Source organism: Cynocephalus volans, chromosome 9, assembly GCF_027409185.1.
Source record: "Cynocephalus volans isolate mCynVol1 chromosome 9, mCynVol1.pri, whole genome shotgun sequence".
In the NCBI taxonomy this organism is placed as follows: domain Eukaryota; kingdom Metazoa; phylum Chordata; class Mammalia; order Dermoptera; family Cynocephalidae; genus Cynocephalus; species Cynocephalus volans.
The window spans coordinates 15155510-15178169 of record NC_084468.1 but is presented as its reverse complement, the minus strand read 5'-3'; the positions used below and the strand labels follow the sequence as shown (position 1 = coordinate 15178169).

Here is a 22660-nt window from a genome sequence, read left to right as displayed (position 1 = left end):
ACTCCCCATTAGGACTGAAGCATTTATCCTGCAGTTGTTCTGAATTTTGGAGGCTAAGTTTACAGCTGCAGAACTTATGCAGGTTGATGACAGTGGGCCCCTCCCAAGTCACACCTCTTCCCCCAAGGGTTAGACTAACATGCAATGACTGCCTGATGCACAGGTACCATAGCTCAGCTTGTCTCAATACTGGAAAACTCAAAGGAATATCTCAGTTCTGGAACTCCCTATGGGATCAGCTGGGGTCTTTGCCTGCATGACAGTTCAACTGAGGCCTATGACCCAACCAACTTCCCTCACTCCTACAGGATGTTGATAATGAGAGGACTCCCCGAACTATGTCAACAGTTCCTTTGATGTCTTCTGTTACCCATACTTAGGACTTCAGAGTTTTCTTGAACTACTCCATCTCCCCTGCTTCTCAAGCTCTTTTAGGTTCTTGTAACCATAAATTTTTTACTATGTCTATTTCTATTCTTTCCACTTTCTACTACTACTTTCTACTATTCCTTTTCTACAAGCTTTTGTATCCTAATTATAAAGACTTTAAATGTTTGTTTTTTTTTATAATTTATTTTATTTATTGAATCAAAATCGATTATACATATTTTGGGGGTTGAACATTGAGATATGTTGATTAAATCAGTATTACTGGCACATATATTGTTACATATATATTGGTTGTGGCATCTAGCCACCTTTGCAGCAGCCATGGATATCGTGATGGCTGTGGTGGGCCACCCACGTGGGGGTGCTGTTTTTGGCATGCTCCTTGGCACTGGCAGTATGCCTGGTTGTGGGGTGTGTTTGGTCCCCTTCTCCTTGCCTTGGGTCCCCTGGCAGGCCCCAAGTTGCTGGCATGTTGTTCCTGGTTGTGGGAGAGAGGTCCAGTCCCCTTATCCATGCCCCAGGTCCCCGGGTGGGCTCCAAGGTGCTGGCATGTTGTGCCTGGCTGTGGGAGGGTGGTCCGGTCCCTAACTCCATGCCCTGGGTCCCTGGGCGGGGCCCAAGGTGCTGGTGTGGTGTGCCTGGTTGTAGGAGAACTGTTTTCTTTATTAATATTATCTCTCCTTTCCTTTCACCAATTCACCTCATATAACCATCACTGACCACAAAATTAATCTTCCTGATAAGTTGCTTTCATCCCATAAACCCTTTCATCATAACCATTTCACCATAAGCTCTGCATAGTTACTCATCGCAAATAAGGCCAATTCCGAATTCCTACCTTGGCCTTTGAAATCTATAATCTACTCCCAATGTTGTACTCTAACAGTCATAGCCAGGATCCTTAGGAGATGACGATTTTTCCATAGTCCCCCAAAATGATCTGCATAACCATCTACATTTACCACATATGCTAAAACATCTTTCCTTTCCAACAAAACCACTCCCCAATTCCCAATGAAGCCTAATTGAATTTTACCCAATGAGTTTTCAAACTACTAATGCTGTACTCATCGTTCCTACCATATGAATCTTGCCTTTCTCTAAAGTCCTGAAGCACTTAGTAGCTTTATCTCTGACCCTTACCATATTTTGCTAATATCTTTTGTAATCTTATCTTTCCAGTAGCATTATACTATTGTGACTTAGCATATAACACTGTGACTTAAACAGAGTATGCAGTCACTAAATATCAAATGAATATAAAATAAAAATAGAACAATACTTTCAACTTAATCAGTTGGCATCTGAAATCACTATCAACACATTAAATTTTAAAAGTGGTAACGTTTGACCAAATGTCATTAAAAGATTTAAAAAAAAACAGCTAAAGTTTAATTTGTGGGTTATTTTGCAGTTGACTTATCTTCTTTGAATAAAAGCCAAAATAAGTTTGAAGCGAGTTCTATTCTTTGAATTCTCCTTCCTTGTATCATCAGCAGCATAGCATGTAAGCCAACATTTGAAGACTCAGTGACTCCTAGATACCACGGGACATTACTTCAGAGTGATTAACAGCCAGTACAAGGTGGGAAGCAGGGTTTTGGGACTTATGAATTTTTAACTTTTCAGGAGTAAAAAACATCAGCATGGATTACTTCTGTTTTCAGAACTTCTCCATATTTCCCAAAAAATCTTTTTCTTTTTTTATAATTTGTGTTATGTGCCACCATACAGACTTAAGTCCCAGGATCCAAACGCAGCTCCTCACTATTTCAAAGAATCTGTGAGAAAGATTATTTTACCCAAAAAACAGTGATCTGCACGCAGTCATCATCCTTACCATCCAAAGCCTAACACACTCACCTGATAATCTTGGGAATTCTTGGCCTGAGGATTTAATTCACTTGGTCTTGTCAAGTCCACAAGTAACTCAGCAACATTTGTGATATCTATTTCAGCTAAAGGAGAAGATGCAGGAGCATTGGCCAGTGTTTGCAGAGTTGGAAGAAAGGCTTCTTCAAAGCACTCCTGATTAGTCCTATTGAAAAACAATGTGAAAGTATGTTGGCAGAACAGCATGATACAAAAAAGCATGATTCTAAAATATATTATGTATAAAATTCACCCATCAATATAAAGTATATTTTCATGTAGGAAAGAGCCAAATAATTCAAGTACATAAAATCTATGTAAGTTCTTCTCATTTTATCATTTGTCCACTAAAGAAAAAGAGTACAAACAAAAAAATGACATTATAGATATAACTCATGGGGGGCTTGAATTTGATGTCAAGGCAGATTTTGATTTATCAATAGGGCAAAACAATACCTGCTTGCATAAGCAAACATAGGGAAGAACACGCCTAGGCAATGTCTAAGTTGAATATCCTCTTCAGTCACAGGATTGTACCATAACAAAATAAGACGAGAAAGAATCCTGCTGCTAACCAAAAGTCCAGAGAACATCAACTTTGCTAGTCCTTCTGCAGCTCCTGTCCTGAGTTCAGATACCTATAAAAATAACATCCATTAGAAGAAATTTTTAATTTGTATTTCCTTTTTAAGCCTCACAATGTAACCTAGCCTACAACATTTTTATATGAACTATCCCAAAATCACTTGTGTTACTATGAATTGGTTAAAGGCACATAAAAAGATTTTGTTTCTTCACAGCTAGACTAATGATTTTAGACAAACCTAAATAATTTTAAGCAAATTGTTAGCCTAGTCATGAAAACTTCAATTCCCTTAAAATTATTTAGAAGAACCAAAAGGCCTCTTATAAATGTTGGGAAACAAAAAATAAAAACAATATGTATTTAAATGCTTAGCATTACTTAGCCATAAAAAACCCTCAGCATTGGTCCCGGCCATCAGAGGAAGTTACCTGTAAGCAAAAGCTTGAGAGGTGGGAGTGGCAATGTGTCTGAATAATGGATAGAATATGAACAGAAGGTGTACAAATAAAAAAAGGCATTGTTAGAAAGAGTAACCAAAACAAACCTAGAGAAGAAAAACAAAAAGAGATATACTGGTATTAAAAAGGAGGTACTTGTATAAAGTGGTGGTTAAGAATATTGGCTTTTGAGGCTAAATTCAATTCAAGCCTCTGATAACATCCTGGCTGCATGATACTGCACATGTTACTTCTCTGTGCCTCACTTTTTTCATATATAAAAAGGCAGTAACAAAAGTACTTATCACATAAGACAGTTACAAGGACGAGGAAATAATATACATAAAGCTCTTAGTAGTGTCCTTCACAAAGTAAATCCTCAATAAATTTATTACATGCATACTTCGGAGATATTGCAGGTTCAGTTCTAGACTACCACAATTAAGTAAATATCACTATTAAGCAAGTCCCACGAATTTTATGGTTTTCTAGTGCTTATAAAGTTATGGTTACACTATACTGTAGTCTATTAAATGTGCAATAACGTTATATCTAAAATATAACCTTAATTAAAAAATACTTCACTGCTAAAAAAATGCTAACAATCATCTGAGCCTTCATGAAGTCCTAATTTTTCGGTGGTGGAGCATCTTGCCTTGATGTTTACATCTGCTGACTAATTAGGATGGTGGTTGCTGAAGGCTGGGGTGGCTGTGGCAATTTCTTAAAATAAGAGAACAGTACGGTTTTGCTGCATCAATTGATTCTTCCTTTCACAAAAGATTTCACTGTAGCATGTGATGCTGCTATTTGATAGATTTTACCCACATTAGAACTTCTTTCAGTAGTGAAGTCAGTCCTCTCAAACCCTGCTGCTGTTTTACCAACTAAGTTTATGTAATATTCTAAATCCTTTGTGGTCATTTCAATAATAGTCACAGCATATTCACCAGGAGTAGACTCCATCTCAAGAAATCACTTTCCTCCTAATCCATTAAAGTTTCATCATGAGATTGTGGCAATTCAGTCACACCGTCAGGCACCACTTCAAATCCAAGTCCTCTTGCTATTTCCATATCTGCAGTTACTTCCTCCACTGAAGTCTTGAATCCTTCAAAGTCATCCATGAGGGTTGGAATCAACTTCTTCCAAACTCCTGGTAATGTTGATATTTTGACCTCCTCCCATGAATCATGATTGTTCGTTTCTTGGTTTTTGTTTTTTAATTTTCAACATACAGTGGGGCTGAGGCAGGAATGGTACTACAGCAGTGTCTGGGATCAGAAGAACTTAATAAAGTAGGATTAAGTCAAGCAGTTGGGTCAGGGGAGGCAGCACCTGCTCTGGAGGCTCAGTCTATCTATTCAGCATGGCTTCCACCTCTCCCTCTCTTTGTAGCCCATATCTGGAACCACGACCCATCTGCTGCTCCCTGATCATAACTGAAAAAGCACTTGGCCAGACTGTGGGTGGAACAGGCACCGGATTCACTTATTGAGGGCCACAGCTTTTTCCAGCTCTTAGTCTATACACCCAAGGATGGCTGTGTCACTTCTACCTCGACCATGTCTGCCTGCTGCAGCCAGACCAAATCCAGCTCACAGACAAGCCTGTCACCCCCAACAGCCTGTTCCTGATATGTGCCCATGTTCTCAGTAAGCACCACTCTGAAAGCCACACACAGCCACAACATGATCCACCAGTAGAGCCCCCAGTCCTTGCATCTGCCAGGGATACTCCCACAGAAGTACAGGTCCTGGCAGCCCAGCTTGCCTGGCCCTGCGGGTTCCCTTCATGAAGCTTAAACATTTCTAGCTTTTGATTTGAAGTGAGAAACATGCAACTTTTCCTTTCATTTAAACACTTAGACACCATTAAAGCATTAATAACTGGCCTAATTTCAACATTGTTGTGTCTAGGGAATAGGAAGGCCTGAAGAGAGGGAGAGAGAGGGGAATGGTCAGTGGAATAGTCAGAATACATACAGTTATTAAGTTTGCCATCTTATAAGGGTGCAGTTCATGGTGCCCCAAAACAATTACAATAGTAACATGAAAGATCATTGATCACAGAGCACAATTAAAAAGCTTGAAATCTTATAATTTCCAGAATGTGAGAGAGAAACATAAAGTGAGGACATGCTGATGAGAAATGATGAGAACAGACTTGCTCAATGCAGAGTTGCCACAAACCTTAAGCTTGTAGAAAACAAAGTATCTGTGAAGTTCAATAAAGTGAAGTTCAATAAAACAAGCTATGCTTGTCTTATTGATGGAAAGAAAATTTGCTCAGTAGTCAGATTATAGAAACCTTGAAATTAGGTAAAGAAATTCAAGCTTAGTGAGGTAATATATGGAGCCACTGAAGATTTTTGAAAAGGTGAATAGACAAGATTTAAATGAGATTTCAGGAAAATTCATTATCTTGACAGGTTATGATACAGGAATGAAAGACAAGTCTAAACTAAGGAATCAGAAGAAAAAACAATGTAATGAGCAAATAGAAGAGCTATTTCAAAAACTTTCAAAACTCAAAAATAGAAAAGATGTAGAGGTCAATAACATTAATAAGTGCTAGGGTACTGGCATGTGTTTTCCGTACATACAACACATTTATTGAAAATGAAAGGATGAGACTCTTGCAAACACATATAGTTGGATCTCAGTTTTTTGTTTTTTAACCTCTGTCTTTAGATTGAAGAGTTTAGCCCATTTACACTTAAGAAGTTACTGGTAAGAAAGGATTTCTGCCATTCTTTAGTCAAAATATTCTAAGTCAAAAACTATTACAAGACACAAAGGACATTAAATATTGATAAAAAGGTCAACTTATGAAAAAGATATAACAATTATAAACATATGTACACCAAACAATTGAGCCCCCAAATATGTGAACAAACAGAGGGAACCCCAAAATAATAGTTGGAAGATGGCATTCAGGCCAGCAACAGAGCCAGTCTGATGCCTAGAGATCCAGAGAAATGGGGGCTGTGGGCCAATGGAACCAACTGACACCTGGGATCCTGAAACAGTGCCCAGGCTAGCCCCAGCCCTGCCCGCAACCAGATCTTAGAATGTACTTATTAACCATGTGCTTTTCTTTGGAGTATGTGACTTATCTGCTCATGCCCTTCATCAAATTTCTGCTCTTTCTAATTCATTTTTAAGAGTTCTTTTTGCAATAAGAATGTTAAACTTTGTGTGTGTGTAAAAAAGTAGATAGTAGAATAATGGTTACCAGAGGCTGGGAGTGGTGGTGGCAGGGGGAAAAATTAGAAGTGAACTAATGGGGACAAAACTATGCTTTCTACCCTAAGTGAATCATTGTGCAGTATATGCATGTATTGAAACAACACACAGTACCCCACAAAAATAAATGTAAATAAAATTAAATCTAAAAAAAAAAAATAGTTGGAAAATGCCAATACCTCACTTTCAGTAATGAATAGAAAGAGATCAATAAGGAAACAGAAATAGAACATTATAAACCAACTATACCTACCAAACATGTATGAAACACTCCATCCAACAACAGCAGAATACATATTCTTCTCAAGTGTACATGTAACATTCTCAAGGATAGACCATATGTTAGGCCCAAAACAAGTCTCAATAAATTTATAAAGACTGAAATCTTACAAACTATTTTCTCCTACCACAATGGAATAAACCTAGAAATTGATAACAGAGGGAAAACTGGAAAATTCACACTTGTGTAAATTAAACAATACACTCTTATGACACCAATCAGTCAAAGAAGAAATCACAAGGGAAATTAGAAAATACTTAGAGATTAATGAAAATGAAAACACAACAAACGAAAACTTACAGAATGCAGTGAAAGGAATTCTGAGAGGGAAATTTGTAGGCGTAAACACCTACATTAAAAAAAAAGATCTCAAATCAATAACCTAGCCTTACACCTTAAGAAACAAGAAAAAGAGCCAACTAAACCCAAGAGTAGAAGAAAGAAGGAAATTAGATTAGAGCTGAGGTAAACAAACAAACAGAAAAACAGAAAAATTAACAAAACCAAAAGTTGGTTCTTTAAAAATATCAACACAATTGACAAACCTTCAGTTAAGACTGACAGAGAGAAAATGCAAAAAACTAAAATTAGAAATGAAAGTGGATACATCACTGCTGAACTTACAGAAATAAAAAGGATTATAAGAGAATACTACAAACAACTGAATGCCAATGAATTCAATAACCTAGAAGAAAGGGACAGCTTCCTAGAAACACACAAATTACCAAAGCTGACTCAGGAAAAAATGAAAAATCTGAACAGTAAACAGATAAGTAAACAAAAACCTCTCAAAAAGAATACTCCAGCACCAGATGTCTTCACTAAAAAATTCTACCAAATATTTAAAGAATTGACATCAGTCTTTCTCAAAGTCTTCCAATACATAAAGGAGAAGGGAATAATTTCTAAGTTTATGAGGCCAGTACTACCCTGATAACCAAAGCCAGACAAAGACACTACAAGAAAACTACAGACCAATATCCCTATTGAATACAGATGCAAAAATCTTCACCAAAATACTCTACAAGCCAAATCCAATAGCATATTAAAATCCCATGACCAAATGGGATTTATCCCAAGAATGCAGATGACTCAAAACAAGAAAATCAGGCAATATAATGCACATCAATTAAAAAGAAAGGAAAAACAAAAAAAAAAAACGTGATCTTCTCAGTTGACGTAGAAAAAGCATTTGACAAAATCCAACACCTTTTCATAATTAAAAAAAACTAACAAAAAAAACCACTCAGCAAGTAAGAACAGAAGGAAGCTTCTCCTCAAAGTGATAAAGGGCATTTATGAAAAACCCACAACTACTATCTTACTCAGTGGTAAAAGACTGAAAACTTTCTACCTAATATCAGGAATAAAAAGGGTTGTCGACTTTAGCCACTTAACCACTGCTGTACAACACTGTAGTAGAAGTTCTGGCCAGTGGAATTAGAAAGGAAAAAGAAATAAAAGGCTTCCAAATTTGAAAGAAAGAACTAAACTATATCTATTCACAGATGACATAATCTTACATAAAAAAAATCCCAAAGAATCTACAAAAAAACCTACTAGATCCAATAAACAAATTTAGCAAAGTTGCAGCATAAAAATCAAATCAACACACAGAGAAAGCCCAGTTGAGTTTCTACACACTAGCAATCTAAAAATGAAATTAAGAAAAAATTCCATTTACAATAGCATCCAAAAGAATAAAGTACTCAGGAATAAATGTAACCAAGGAAATAAAAGACTTGTTATGCTGAAAACTATAGAACCTTGCCAAAAGAAATTAATGACAAATAAGTGGAAAGACATCCCATGTTCATGGACTGGAAGACTGAACATTGTTAAGGCTACCCAATGCAGCCTACAAGGCAATACCTATCCAAATTCCAATGGACATTTTTGCAGAAATGGAAAAGCCAATCCTTAAATTCATATTGAAAATGCAAGGGACCTTTGCAATAGCCAAAACAATATGAAACTGAAGAACAAAGTTGGAGAACTCACACTTCACAATTTCATAACTTACTAATAAGTTATACTAATCAAAACAGTGTGGACTACGGTGAAGAGACATGGTAAATAAATAAATGAATGCATAAATAAAAACATGGAACTGGCATAAGGACAGACATATAGATCAATGGAATAGAATTGAGTCCAAAAATAAACTCTTAAATCTATTGTGAAATGGTTCTCAACAAGGGAGCCAAATGGTCTCTTCAACTAATGGTGTTGGGACAATCGGATGTTCACAGGCAAAGCAATGAAGCTGGACCCGTACCTCACACCATATATAAGAATATTAACTAAAAATGCATCAACAGGCTAAATACAAAAGCTAAAACCATAAAATTCTTAGAAGAAAGCAGAGGAATAAAACTTCTTGATCTGAATTTCGCAATGGATTCTTAGATATGGCACCAAAAGCACAAATAACAAAAGAAAAAAACAGGTAAATTAGTTTTCATCAAAATTAAAATTTTTTACATATCTAAGAACATTATCAAGTAAGTGAAAAGGTAACCTATAAAACAGAAGAAAATATTTGCAAATTTTATATCTGACAAGTATCTACCACCCAGACTATACAAAGAACACCATAAAGACAACCAATTTAAAAAATGGGCAAAGGACTTGATAGACATTTCTCCAAAAAAGATACAAAAATGGCCAAGTAGCACATAAAAAGATACTCAGCATCATTAGTCATTAAGGAAATGCAAGTCAAAACTACAATGAGGCACCACTTCACATCTACTAGGATGGCTATCATTTTTTAAAAATGGAAAATAAGTTTTGAGAAGAATGTGGAGAAACTGAAGGTGAGAATGTAAAATGGCTCAGCCACTGTGGAAATAGTTTGGCAGGCCCTCAAAAAGTTAAAAAAAAAAATTACCCTACGACCCAGTAATCCTATTCCCAGGTATACACCCAAAAGAAGTGAAAATAGGTACTCAAACAAATACATATACATTCATGTTCATAGCAGCACTATTCACAATAACTAAAAGGTAGAAAGAGCCCAAATGTCCTTCAGTGGATGAACAGATAAACAAATTGGATATACAAGTAGTCTTCAAAAAGTTTATGGACAGATTCACATTACCTTCTAATTCTATTTTTCCACAAACTTTTTAAAGTACCCTTGCATATAAAATGAAATTATTACTCAGCCATAAAAAGGAACGGAGTACTATTACAAGCTACAATGTGAATGGACCTGAAAAACATTATGCTAAATGAAAGAAACGAGACACAAAGGTCATATATTGTATGATTCCACTTATATGCAATATGCAGAACAGTGAAATCCAGAGACAGAATGAAGATTGGTTCTTGTTAAGGACCTTAAGGGCTGGTAGAAGGGAGAATAGGGAACAATTGCTTAATGGGTAGTTTCCTTTTAGGGTGATAAAAAATTTTAAAAATTAGATAAAGATGGTAGTTGCATTACATTATGAATGTAGTAAATGCCAAAGAATTGTTCACTTTAAAGTTATTACTTTTGTTATGTCACTTTCACCTCAATGAAAAAATACAATCAGTATAAAAATGTTTAATTAGTTAAATGTTTATATATGCTACAAAAATGTAGTTCAAGAGTACATTAAGGAAACAGATCAATTCCACAGCCTATCTTAGACTTACCCAACTCAATATAAAATTATTCTAAACTAGTTCTTAAAATTCTTGGAGAAAAAACTTAGTCTCTAAATCACAAATGCAGGGTAAAAGACGAAAAATCAGTAACAACCCCCTTTAATAACCATTTAATGTTGTTTTCACTTCTATTCTTTGCACACGCAATTTGATAGTGAGAAATTAGATATGTTAGGAATGATAAGTTGAGATTTAAGAAATTCAAAAAGCAAATTAAACTATTTTTGTCTAAGTTTAAGCTTTACTTAGCACTAAAAAATAAAATATAAATATAAACAGCATAAACAAACATGCTGTATTAGTCCACTTCTGCTGCTTATAATAGAATACCTAAAACTGGGTAATATACGAAGAAATGAAATTTATTTCTTATAGTTTTGGAAGCTTGGAAGTCCATGATCCAGGGAATGCATCTGGTGAGGGCCTTCTTTTTGGTGGGAATTCTCTACAGAGTCCCTCTCCAGCCAAGGTATATCACATAGCAAGAAAGCGCTGAGCAAGACAGCTAACCTGCTCACTTGCTCTCTTTATAAAGCCATCAGAACCACGCCATGATAAACCATCAACCTATTACTCCATAAATAGATGAATCCATTCACTAGGGCATGGTCCTCATACTCTACCTCTTAAAGGCCCCACCTTCCAATTACCATAATAGAATTTCCCATCCTCTTAACACTGATACAACAGAGGTGAAGTTCCCAATACATGAACTCTTAGGGGACATGTTTAACCCATAGCAGGTGACAAAATGACATTTCACAATCATAGGACTGGGATTATTTCTTACCTCACTATCTAGGAAATCAGAAAGTAGTTTCAGAACGTTCTTAGCTGTAGCAGTCTCTTCAACTTCTTTTGACTCTTGCTCATCATCACTGTTTATTTCTGCACCATCACATTGAAGAGCCTTGATTTTTTTAGTTTTAAATGGTTCAATCCCAAACATCATCAGTTGGTCAAAGATAGCCTTCAAAGCACTTATTTTTATTGTGACATCATCAATTTGCAAAACCTAAATTGAGACATCCCCCACCAAAACAAGTAAATTCAGCAAACTATTTTGTTTACCCTCACAAAATTAATATGCATATTTTTAAATCAAATTTCAATGACAGTTTCAAGTAAATAGAAAACATCACTTTTCAAAAATATAATTAAAATTTTAATTTAAAAAAATATATCTTTATTTATCTTTACCATTACATTTAGAGCTATATTCTCTAAGACGAAGTTAACCTTCACAGTCAAAATACTTTCTGGAACTAGAGTCAGGCTGAATTATATTATTTGTTCCTTTTATTTAAAAAGAATGAACAACTTCAAATATAATTTCATTTTATTATTTTTTTTAAGATCCAGAAAAACTATTCAATATATTGCAACTGTTTTGGCCCATCTGTAAAAACATTACATTCTAAGTGATAAAAAGCATTTGTTAGAACATCATTATAGTCAGCCCCCTTCATATCCGAGGGTTCCGCCAATGGCAGATCAAAAATATTCGGGGAGAAAAAAAACAATGAAAAATAATACAAATAAAAAAAACAGTATATCAAATATTCACATAGCATTTACACTGTATTAGATGTTATAAGTAATCTAGAGGTGATTTAAAGTATAAAGGAGGAAGTACATAAGTTATATGCAAACACTATGCCATTTTATATAAGGGATTTGAGCATTTGCAGTTTGGTATCCACAGAGGTTCTAGAACCAATCCCCTGTGGATACTAAGGAACGACTGTACTCTTCTAGGTTATCAAGTTTCATTAAAGATAAATTTTTCTCTTAGCTAAATAAATTCAGATTTCATTAATAGTGAATTCAGTTTTCAAACGGGCTCCCTTACAAAAGAAGGTGAATCATAAAACCCAGAAGTTTGTATGAATCTATCCTAAGTTTAAAAATACATACCAAATTTCAAAGCCATGGAAAAAAATACAAAGCTCAATATTTCTACTATAAAAGATTTACTATATAATTTAATATAATTAAATTTTGGTCATTGATAAACAACTTGGCCTTTAGAATGAATAAAAAATCACATGTTGGTCAAATTAGAGAATTGAGAAAAATGGCTCAAATTTTCAAAACTCTGAAGGAATTTTTAAGAACATGTCTATTATAAATTTTCTGAGGGCATTACCTGTAAATCTGCCAAAGCCAAATGATTATAAAAATATATTGTCATAATATACAAATTCTGAACATGCTATTCTCTCAGCAGCAATTTGGTTTTCCTTGATCTGTGACCGGATAGCTCTCAATATTGGATCCTCATTTAAGTAGAATTTAAAATGAAATAATTTCCCTCTTATGCCTTTCTAATAACTGTTTATACATTTCTTACATCGATTTTTATTAAACCTTAAAAAAAAGGGCAAACTTCTTATCCCCCCTAAAAGATATTTTTCTCTAATCTCAATGATAACCTTGAAAATACCTTTATAAAGATAAATTGAACTACTCAGTGATTTACTTCTTTTAATCATGGACCCATTTGAGGAACCTAAGAAAAGCTAAAGATCCCACCCTAGCATAATATACAAAATATAGGCAAAATTTCACACATATTTTTTTTTTACTGCATTTGAATCTGATATCATTCACATTTTTAATTTATATTTATTTTAAAAAGTTATCTCTTCAAACATTAATAGCTAGTCCCTGAAAAAAGTTTAGAGATAGACATTATTTAAACAAAATGTACACTTTAATTCTTTAAAACTTTAATTCTGCAACAAAGTTGCTATTGACTCGTTTGATTTGAAAAAACATAATATTGTGGAATGGCCTCAATAAGGAAGATCATTTATCTTTCACATCAACTTGATTTTGACAATTCCTGATCATTACAGGAAATTAAATAGGAAACAGCATCAAGGATCCTACAGGTCTCTTTGACAAACAGGGGATGAGTTTGTATAATTCCAGAATGCTCCAGAGTGTAAAGAGCACTAACATTAATAAAGCAAATGTATTTCACAGGGCCTAGCCTCCAAAGCCCTGTAGTTTCAGGTTTAACCTAACTTTTTAAAATCACACACAGAAATGTTAAGCTTGTAAAAGACAGGAAAATTTCCCTGTGCTAAAGTCTCTGTTGTAGATAAAGAATTGTAACACAGCAAAATTGCTGGCTCAAGGACAGATGCCCTTGGTACAGGTTAAACCACTGATTGATATTTTAAGAAAGTTGCTTGATTGTTATGTAAATATGCTAAGGAAATTGCTATAGGGAAAGAAAGCATTTGCTAAGAACAAACTTTTGTTGGTGGACCGACTTAACTTTTTACTAATTGCATTATGGAATGTCACTTTGTTACTTCACTCATGTTACGAGCCTCTATACTTAGCCATAACTCCACCTATGTTCCTTTCCTGTAACTTTCTGGCCTGGAGAATAAATACTGAGAAAGAACCCCAGTTCAGGGTTAATCTTCTGAGGAAGAATGCCTCTCTCTTGAGGGTTCCTGGAAATTAACCCCTTTGGGGTTTCTCACTGCTCAGAAGAAATGGGCTTTGAGTAATCCTTTGCATCTCCATCACCCAGGGGGAGAGAGGTGACAAAGGAGAGGTTACACCAGAGCACTCTTGAACATTAAATTCATATTGCATATCTTCTATCTGAAATGGTCAAAACATTCTTTATTGATATTACATCAGCAAAAATGCAAAGGACCATAAATCCATATTTCAATTTAAAAGGTTAAGTGAACTTAAATGTCAGTTCAAGGAGTTCTAAGGGCTGGCCAGTTAGCTCACCTGGTAAGTGTGTACTGACAACACCAAGATCAAGGGTCCAAATCCCCAAACCAGCAAGCCATCAAAAAAATATAATAATAATAATAATAATAATGACTTTCTAGTGCCTCAGCCCTAGAAAATTTATATAGTAAATATGTATCTCCAATCTCCTCTATAAGAGTTCCAACTTGGGTACAACAATATATAATTTTTCAGAAGCATTCCTAGTAGTATAAAGAGTATCTTAAGGAATGTTCTACCTCATTTTTAGAGCCAAAAAAACCTGCTTAAAAGCTAGCCATAAATGAACTCTTCTCTATCAGATGTCCTAATGAGATTTTTCTTCCACTTAAGAAAAAAGTAACTACCAAAGGTCAATCTAGCACTTCAAGACTCATCTTCTCAAAAGCCAGAAAATGGAAGTAAAGAATTTACTGTTCTAATTTCTTGGCAAAGGGCCGAGCCCGTGGCGCACTGGGGAGAGTGCGGCGCTGGGAGCGCGGCGACGCTCCCGCCGCTGGTTCGGATCCTGTGTAGGAATGGCCGGTGCACTAATTTCTTGGCAAAACTTCTCTGATAAATGTATGATTTTATTTCCTGGGTACCCATAAAGCCAAAAATTTCGCAAAAGAAAATATCTTCCCTTCAGAATTACTTGCAGAACCACTGATGCCAATCCCTGCTGACGTAAAAAGTAATGACTTTCTATAACACATGGAGGTTCATTCTTCATCTTGGAGCATAACTGTATGTGTAACCAAGCACTATAAATGATTAATCTGGACAAAGTACCAAGATTTTTCTTCCAGTTCATTTGTAAAAGAAACCTTTCACCATTTTAAAGATAATATTGACATTTCATGTTTCCAAATGTGGCTCACAATAATAGAAATTTTTCTTTGACAATAACAGCATGGAATTAATATAGAGAAGGAGGCATCAGGAATTTCATCACTGTACATTAAAATGAATTGATCAGCTGCCAAATCTCCCAAGATCTTTCTGGAAATTAAAGTAAAACCCTGGAATTCCTGAGGATTGTTTTTGACAAAAATATGATTTTAATTTTCTTTCTTTGATACAAGCCACAAGCCAGTTTGACCATTTCCAGGACACATGATTTCCCTAAGATCTAATTACCTTTTTTTGGCAATGTTACAAGCAACATTAAAGGATGTTTCAAGATAACGGTTTTGTTTGGGGAAAATTCAACTATTGACCTTTTAAAATGATATTTTCATGAAAATCATGATCCATGTTGTCACATTTTATTTTCAAGATGGGCACACAGAGCTCTCCTTTGCTATCTTAATTTACATGTTGGCAAGCAATTTGCACCAAAGTTCCTTGCAGCCTTTTTAATCCCATTACAATCAGCATCATCAGAGGCTACATGAATCACATTGTCTTTTTAAATCAAGGAGGTGGAAGAGGTACATTTTTCAAGTTAAGCTAAACTCAAATGTTAAAGACAGAAGGATGTCCAAAATCAAGGAGTTTAAAAGTCAAAAGTATTCCATCACCTCTTGCCCACTCAGGAATATGACTCCAGCAACTACCCCCTCTCCAGTATTACCCTTTTTCTCTTTTAACTAGGTTATTCTCCTTAGTATACATACATGCTATAATTTTCTGTCTTAAAAAAATTAAAATCAAAAAAGCTCCTCTTTTAACCTCATACTCTTCTTGCTACCTACCACCCAATTTGTTACTCCAAACAGAAAAACAAACAAACAAAAAACCTTGAAAGAGTGGTCTATACTGGCTGTCTCTAATTCCTCTCCCATAATTATCTCTTCAGCCCCCTCCATTCAGGTTTCACCCTCCACATAAACTATTCTTGTAAAAGTCACCAAACACTTTCTTACTTGCCAGAAATGGTCAATAGTGAAAACTCATCAGTCTGTCAGCAGCACTAGACATTCTCTCCTCTTTGAAACATTATCTTCATTTGCCTTCTAGGAATTCACAGTATTGTCTACTTCACTTCAGTTGCTACTAGTTCCTCTTTATCTCCCTTCACATTTAAATGCTCCCTGAGCCCAAGGGAGATCTGTTCTCAGTCTACACTCATTCCTCAGGTAACATCTAGTCTCTAGGCATCAGATACTACTGGATACTATCAATGAATAAAGACTTCCAGATTCATCTTGACAGCCTGGAACTCTCCCCTATACTACAAACACACATAAATGACTATTCATATCCACTTGTACCTCAAACTTGCCATATCCAACACTGAGCTCATTTCATTCACTTGCCATAAAACCTGCTCTTCTGCTTTCCCCATCATAGAAAAGGGCAATTTCATCCTTCCAGTTATTTTGGCCAAAATCCTTACTTATCTTTGACCTCTTTCTCTCACATGCCACAACAGATTAATCAGCAAATCCTATAGACTTTATCTTCATACTTAGAATATCACCCTTTTCACAACCCCAATAACCATGATCTGTTCCAAGCCATCAATCACTATCTGTTTCCTGGATTATTAAATACCCTCCTCATTCCATATTTGTACCCATACAGTTAATACTAGGGATCTGCAAATGGGCCAAATCCAGTCTACCAACTGTTTATACAGCCTGAAAGTTAAGAATAGTTTTACATTTTCAAATGGTTAAAAAAACAATATTTTATTACATGTGAAAATTATATGAAATTCAAATTTCAGTGTCCATAAAAAAAGTTTTATTGGACTACAGTTACCCTCATCATTTATCTATCATCCACGGCTGTTTTCACACTACAACAGCAGAGCTGAGTAGTTGGAACAGACCATATGATGCACAAAGTCTAAAATATTTATTCCCTGGCCCTTTACAGAAAAGGTTTGCCAACCCTCCTTGGTCTACACAAACACTTTACCCAGTCAGATCATAACAGTCTTCTACTCAGAGCCCTCCAATTCCTTCCCATCTCATTCACAGGGAAGCTGACAGCTTTATACTCTAATTTCCTAGAAGTCATGGACATCCTGCTGCCTTCAAACCGTTTTTCCTATTATTTTCCCCTTTGCTCTTTCATAGCTATTGGTCCTCCTGCTCATTGAACACACCAAAATCCTACGCCAGTGCCTCTTCCTCTGTCCTTCCCTCTCCTTGGAAACCCAAACATCCACATGGTTCACTCTCTCACTAGCCTCTGATATTGGCTCAAATGTCAATTAGTGAGACACTTTCTCAACCAAAGAGCTCCTTTTCTCTCTTGCCGTTCCTTATCCCCCCTTCTCTGCTTTCTTTTTCTCCATCTGACATACTTATTGTTTGATGTGTGTTTCACCTCCTGGAATATAAGCTCCATTAGGACAACAACTTTTCCTTTGTTTTTTTTTCCCCCTACTACCTACTTACCTTATTTTTTCTAAGCCTAGAACAGTGCTCATGTATAATATATACTCAGTAGATATTTGCCATATGATTAGTTAAAAGAATATCTTAAATAACTGGCATTTCATCTTTTTTCTACAGATGTTTTAATAAGAAATCAAAAGATAAAAACTGAGTCTCTAAAGATTATCCATAATCATCATCATCATCAAAAAGCCCCAGAACAGACAAATTCGAAGTACTATAATAGTACTATCACTACAGATACAGAGCATCTCAGGAAATACAATCAAGATATTGTCACAATATAAATCCTACCTGCAATAGTAATACAAAGTGTTTACTTGCAAAATCTTGATTCTGTAGTCCACAGCATCCCAAGCATAAAACAGCCAGATTTCTTACTACAGGATGAACACTTATTATTCCAGGAAGAATCTAAAGTGAATTAGAAATTAAAATAATTTAGATGGGGAGCATTAATCAGCTACAATGTATATCGACAAAATAAAATTTTAAAAAAAAAAAAAAAAAAAAGAAAGAAATTAAAATAATTTTGACCAGGGTAAGAAATTTATAAAAGTGTATCAAAATCATGGTCAAAATGATAACTTCCATATGACTTCATATTTTGTATCTACTTTATTTCCATATTGTATATTAACTCAAAGAAGTCATTTTTCAATTTTTTTAAAAAAGGGTAAATATTAAACTGCTCAAACAAAATATAGCCAGAGTAATCTTCTTAAAACATAGTCTGATCATGAGACACCTCCCCTCCACCTGCTAAAACTGATTTAATGGCTTCCCAATACTCACAGAACAAGATAAAATTCCTTGACATGACATAATACTATCCCCCATTATGTAGTCTTTTACAGTTTCATATTATACCACGCTACCACTCTTGTTCTTAGTTTGTTTAACTGGTCTGATTCTGATGCCCCCTATTCAGTGCTGTCCAACAGAAATATAATGGAAACCACAAACAGGAACTACATATGTCATTTAAAATTTTCTAGTAGCCATATTAAAGTAAAAGGAAACAGATAAAACTAATTTCAATATATGAGGGTACCTCAAAAAGTTCGGGGAAAAACAGAATTAAAAGATAATATGAATCTTTCCATGAATTTTTTGAAGACCTCCGCATATTTTACTTAACCCAATATAATCAAATATTATCACTGCAATATGTAATCAACACAAAAATTTATATTAATGAAATAACTTACATTCTGTTGTTTGCACTAAGTCTTTGAAACCCCACGCATTTTTACTCTTACAGCATATCTCCAGTTGGACTAGTTTTTAATTGCCACATGTCAGTAGTAGCTACCACATTGAACATTCTTCATTCTTCCCTCCCTTTTTCACATAGTTAATGTCTACTCAAATATCAGATCAGGGTTGCCTTCCATTAAAAGGTGAAATCCTGCTATTATAAGTTCACATGTGACCATATAGCTCTTCTTCATAGAAAGTATCAATGGCATAAGCTTCCACTTATTTGATGTTAACCTCATTTGACCAGAAGATCCATGAGTGAAGTCTATATCTGTTTTGTATACCATGTATATTCTATTTCCAGTATTTAGTATATGATAGACATTCAATAAATATTTTCTGAATAAGTCAGGCACAGAAAGACAAATACTACATGATCTCATTCACATGTGAAATCTACAAAAAACCAAAAACAAATAGTTCTTATAGAAATAGAGTAGAATAATGGTTACCAGAGGCCAGGAAGGGAGTGGGGTAAGGGGGAGGAGAAGTGGTGGACTAACAGGTACAAAAGTATGCTATCCACCCTAAGTGATTCATTGTACAGTACATGCATGTATTGAAACAACACACTGCACCCTACAAAGACGTACAAGTAAACAATGTTAAAAATAAAAAAAATTTTTTTTAAGTTTGCTAAATGAATAATTTATAACTAAAGCATCATTTTCACTAAAGATATTTGCTTCTCAAAATAAAACTAAACTCTAATGGTTGAGTAGGATCTAGTTTTTAATCAGAAGCTCTAGACTGTTATAAACTGGTTTTCTTTACTGTATTTAGAAACTCATGACAACCCAAGGAATTAGATTTCAGATCACATTCATTGGTTATTTCTCACTAATCTCAAGTATACAGTTTTGGGAGAACCCTTTAAGAGCTCGGCATATATATACTCTTCACTGTCTAATACTGTACCCACTAGCTACATGTGGCTACTAAACACTTAATGTGATTAGTCCAGATTGAAATATCCTACAAGACTTAACATGAAAAACAGAATGTAAAATATCTCAATAATTTTAATACTGAGTGAATGATAAAATGATAATATTTTAGATATATTGGAAATATCCAAATGTATTTGGATACATTCAACATATTTTAATATATTAAAATTAATTTCACCCATTTCTTTTTACTTTTTTAAATGTAGCTACTAGAAAATGTAAAATTACATATGATTTGCATTATATTTCCATCAAAAAGTACTTATGTCCCTATGGGCAAAACAATGCGGATCACCTATGAAAAATTACTTTAAAAGCCCTTTAACTATAATTGTAAACAAATTCCTTTCACAGGGCCCACAATGTAACCTTCTCATAGTCTGTCTATATAGCAAGATTCCAGTACTTGGGGCTGGCTGGTTAGCTCAGTCGGTTAGAGCATGGTGTTGATAACGCCAAGGTCCAGTGTTCAATCCCTGTTCCAGCCAGCCACCAAAAAGAAAAAAAAAGATTCCAGTACTTACAGTCATGAGTCACTTAATGACAAGGATATGTTCTGAGAAATGCATTATTAGGCAATTTCACTGTTGTGCAAACATCACAGAGTGTACTTACACAAACCTAGTATAGCTTTCTACATACCTAAGTTATATGGTATAGCCTATTGCTCCAACTACTGTTGTACATGTGGTCTGTCATTGACCAAAATGTCATTATGCAGCACATGACTGTATTCCTATGTATTTCAGTACCTCCCCTTACTTTTCAAATAAAGATGTTCTGCATCTCTTTCCAGTATAAAGCAATTTTTTCAATCTTTTAAGAGAATAATGATAACTTATGTGCCAGGTCCTTTACATGCATTACCTTATTTAATTTTCATAATGTAAAGTGGCCACTGTATATATATTTTTAACCACTTAATCAGATGTTTAAAACAGTAATCGTTACATTCTTTTGAACCCAAGGAACATACTACTTATAAAATGAGGGAGGAGTGGGCTAAAATAAAACTTCAAAGGCCACCAACATACCAAAGATTCAATGATCCCATTCATGGTTGCACCTATACCTGTTGAAATTGACATTTGCTTCAACAGTTCATAGCACAAAATAAGACACTTCTGTAGTGTTTCAGCATCATTCTAAAATGAAAGATAAAATATTCATCATTAGGAAGAAAATCTTCTGCCCATCCCTTAAATGTTTGCTTTATCAGGTATCTGTCTAGGGCACATTGTCACTTCATTACACACTCCCTAGGTGATCTTATCCGGCCATACGACTTCATTTATCATCTACGAGCTAGCCCAGCTATTTTCTAAATTTCATATTCATGTACATATCTACTACAAGACATCTCCACAGGATCCGTGAACCTGCATGGCCAAAAGGGAACTAACTCATTATCCATATCTCTCCTCCTCCTGTGCTTTCTATTTTTGTCACCACCATTTATCAAACTGTTCAAACCAAAAGACCTAGGATACAATTTTGACTCCCTCTTGTCCCTGTTACTAATTCTTAAAGACTTCTCAAATCCATCACTTCCTTCTATATCCACCATCATTTCCTTGCTCAGGCTGCCATCATCTCAAGCCTACATTACGGCAACAGTCTCCCAACTATCATGCCTGTCTAGGCTCTTACCACTCTCATAATCTTTCTAAGACATAAGAGTCATCCTACCACTTAAATTATTAGTGGTTTACCATCATCCTTGAGTGAGGCACAAATTCTCTAATATTCCTCATACAAAGCTTTTTACCTAGCCCTTAATTTTCCCCCAGTTTTATCTCTTACCTCTCTCCTTTAATTTTCTATTCATATGGACCTGAAGTTTTAAAACACAACAGGCACTCTTTAACTTCTGGCCATCACAAATGTGATTCCATCTGTCTATAATTCCCTTAATTCATAGAGGAGAGACAGTACAGAGTATGTTAAAGCACAAATCTACAGCCACTGCTTAGGTTTGAACCTGCCTCTATCATTTACTATCTGTGTGACTTTGGACAAGTTACTTGCCCTTTATAAAATGAAGGCAATAATAATATCAACCTCACAGGGTTATAGTGTGAGTTGAATGAATTCACACTTGACAAGTGCTTGAAGCGGTGACTACCACAGAAAAAGCATCCTCTAACTGTTAGATTAAATTACTTTTCTTATTTAAATATCAGGCTAAAACATTTTTTCCTCTTGGAAAGCCAACAACACTCTATCTGGGTTAGATCTCGCTCCATAAAACCTCTATACATCCCTGTCCATAGCATCTATTATGCTATGCTGTAATTGTACTATAATAGATTTATAGTCCTCAGACAGGACAAATGGACACCTAAATGGTCAAAGCAAGTCAAATTCAAGAGATGATATTAATTATGATTGAACATCTTTGCTAATTTTTTCCTAATTTGGACCTGCAGTTTGTCATTTTTCAGATTATAATAATTTTCAGTTTCTGCTTTAAAATTTGCTTCCCCAAGTTAATAGTCTATAACGATCCATGAACTTTGTCAAATAAAAGAAACAACTAGATATGAAAATAAAATTCAGGTATACTCACTGGGAAGGTGGCATGCTGAAGTGGCCAGAGAGGTCAAAGACATAACTATGAAACTCTCCTAGACAGTAAACTCTTTCCTATTCAGCATTCTTTTTACGAGAATACTCTAATCAGCACTTCCCAAACCAAAAATACAGTAATAAATGATGTTTACTACAAAAGGTAAGATCCTTAAAGACCTGAATTAAAGTTAATATCAAATATATTGATCAATATCATTCTATCTTATGTTAAAATAAATGAATGAGGAAAGAAAGAATTCATCTAAGAGACTAATTTATCAAACTAAGTTAAAAAAAAAGACTGCT

The 22660-nt window shown here is 35.0% G+C and overlaps 1 protein-coding gene across 1 annotated transcript in view; it reads right to left on the bottom strand.

Annotated features, from left to right (window-relative positions):
- NCAPG (non-SMC condensin I complex subunit G) overlaps positions 1–22660 on the bottom strand; it is a 42237-nt gene that overhangs the window by 4801 nt on the left and 14776 nt on the right. Inside the window, exons 12-16 of the mRNA XM_063108531.1 lie at positions 20818–20928; positions 17865–17984; positions 11261–11485; positions 2719–2900; positions 2254–2428 (exon numbers count right to left, since the gene is read on the bottom strand). Of these exons, the coding sequence (XP_062964601.1) occupies positions 2254–2428; positions 2719–2900; positions 11261–11485; positions 17865–17984; positions 20818–20928 (813 nt within the window). The remainder of the gene's footprint in view (positions 1–2253; positions 2429–2718; positions 2901–11260; positions 11486–17864; positions 17985–20817; positions 20929–22660) is intronic.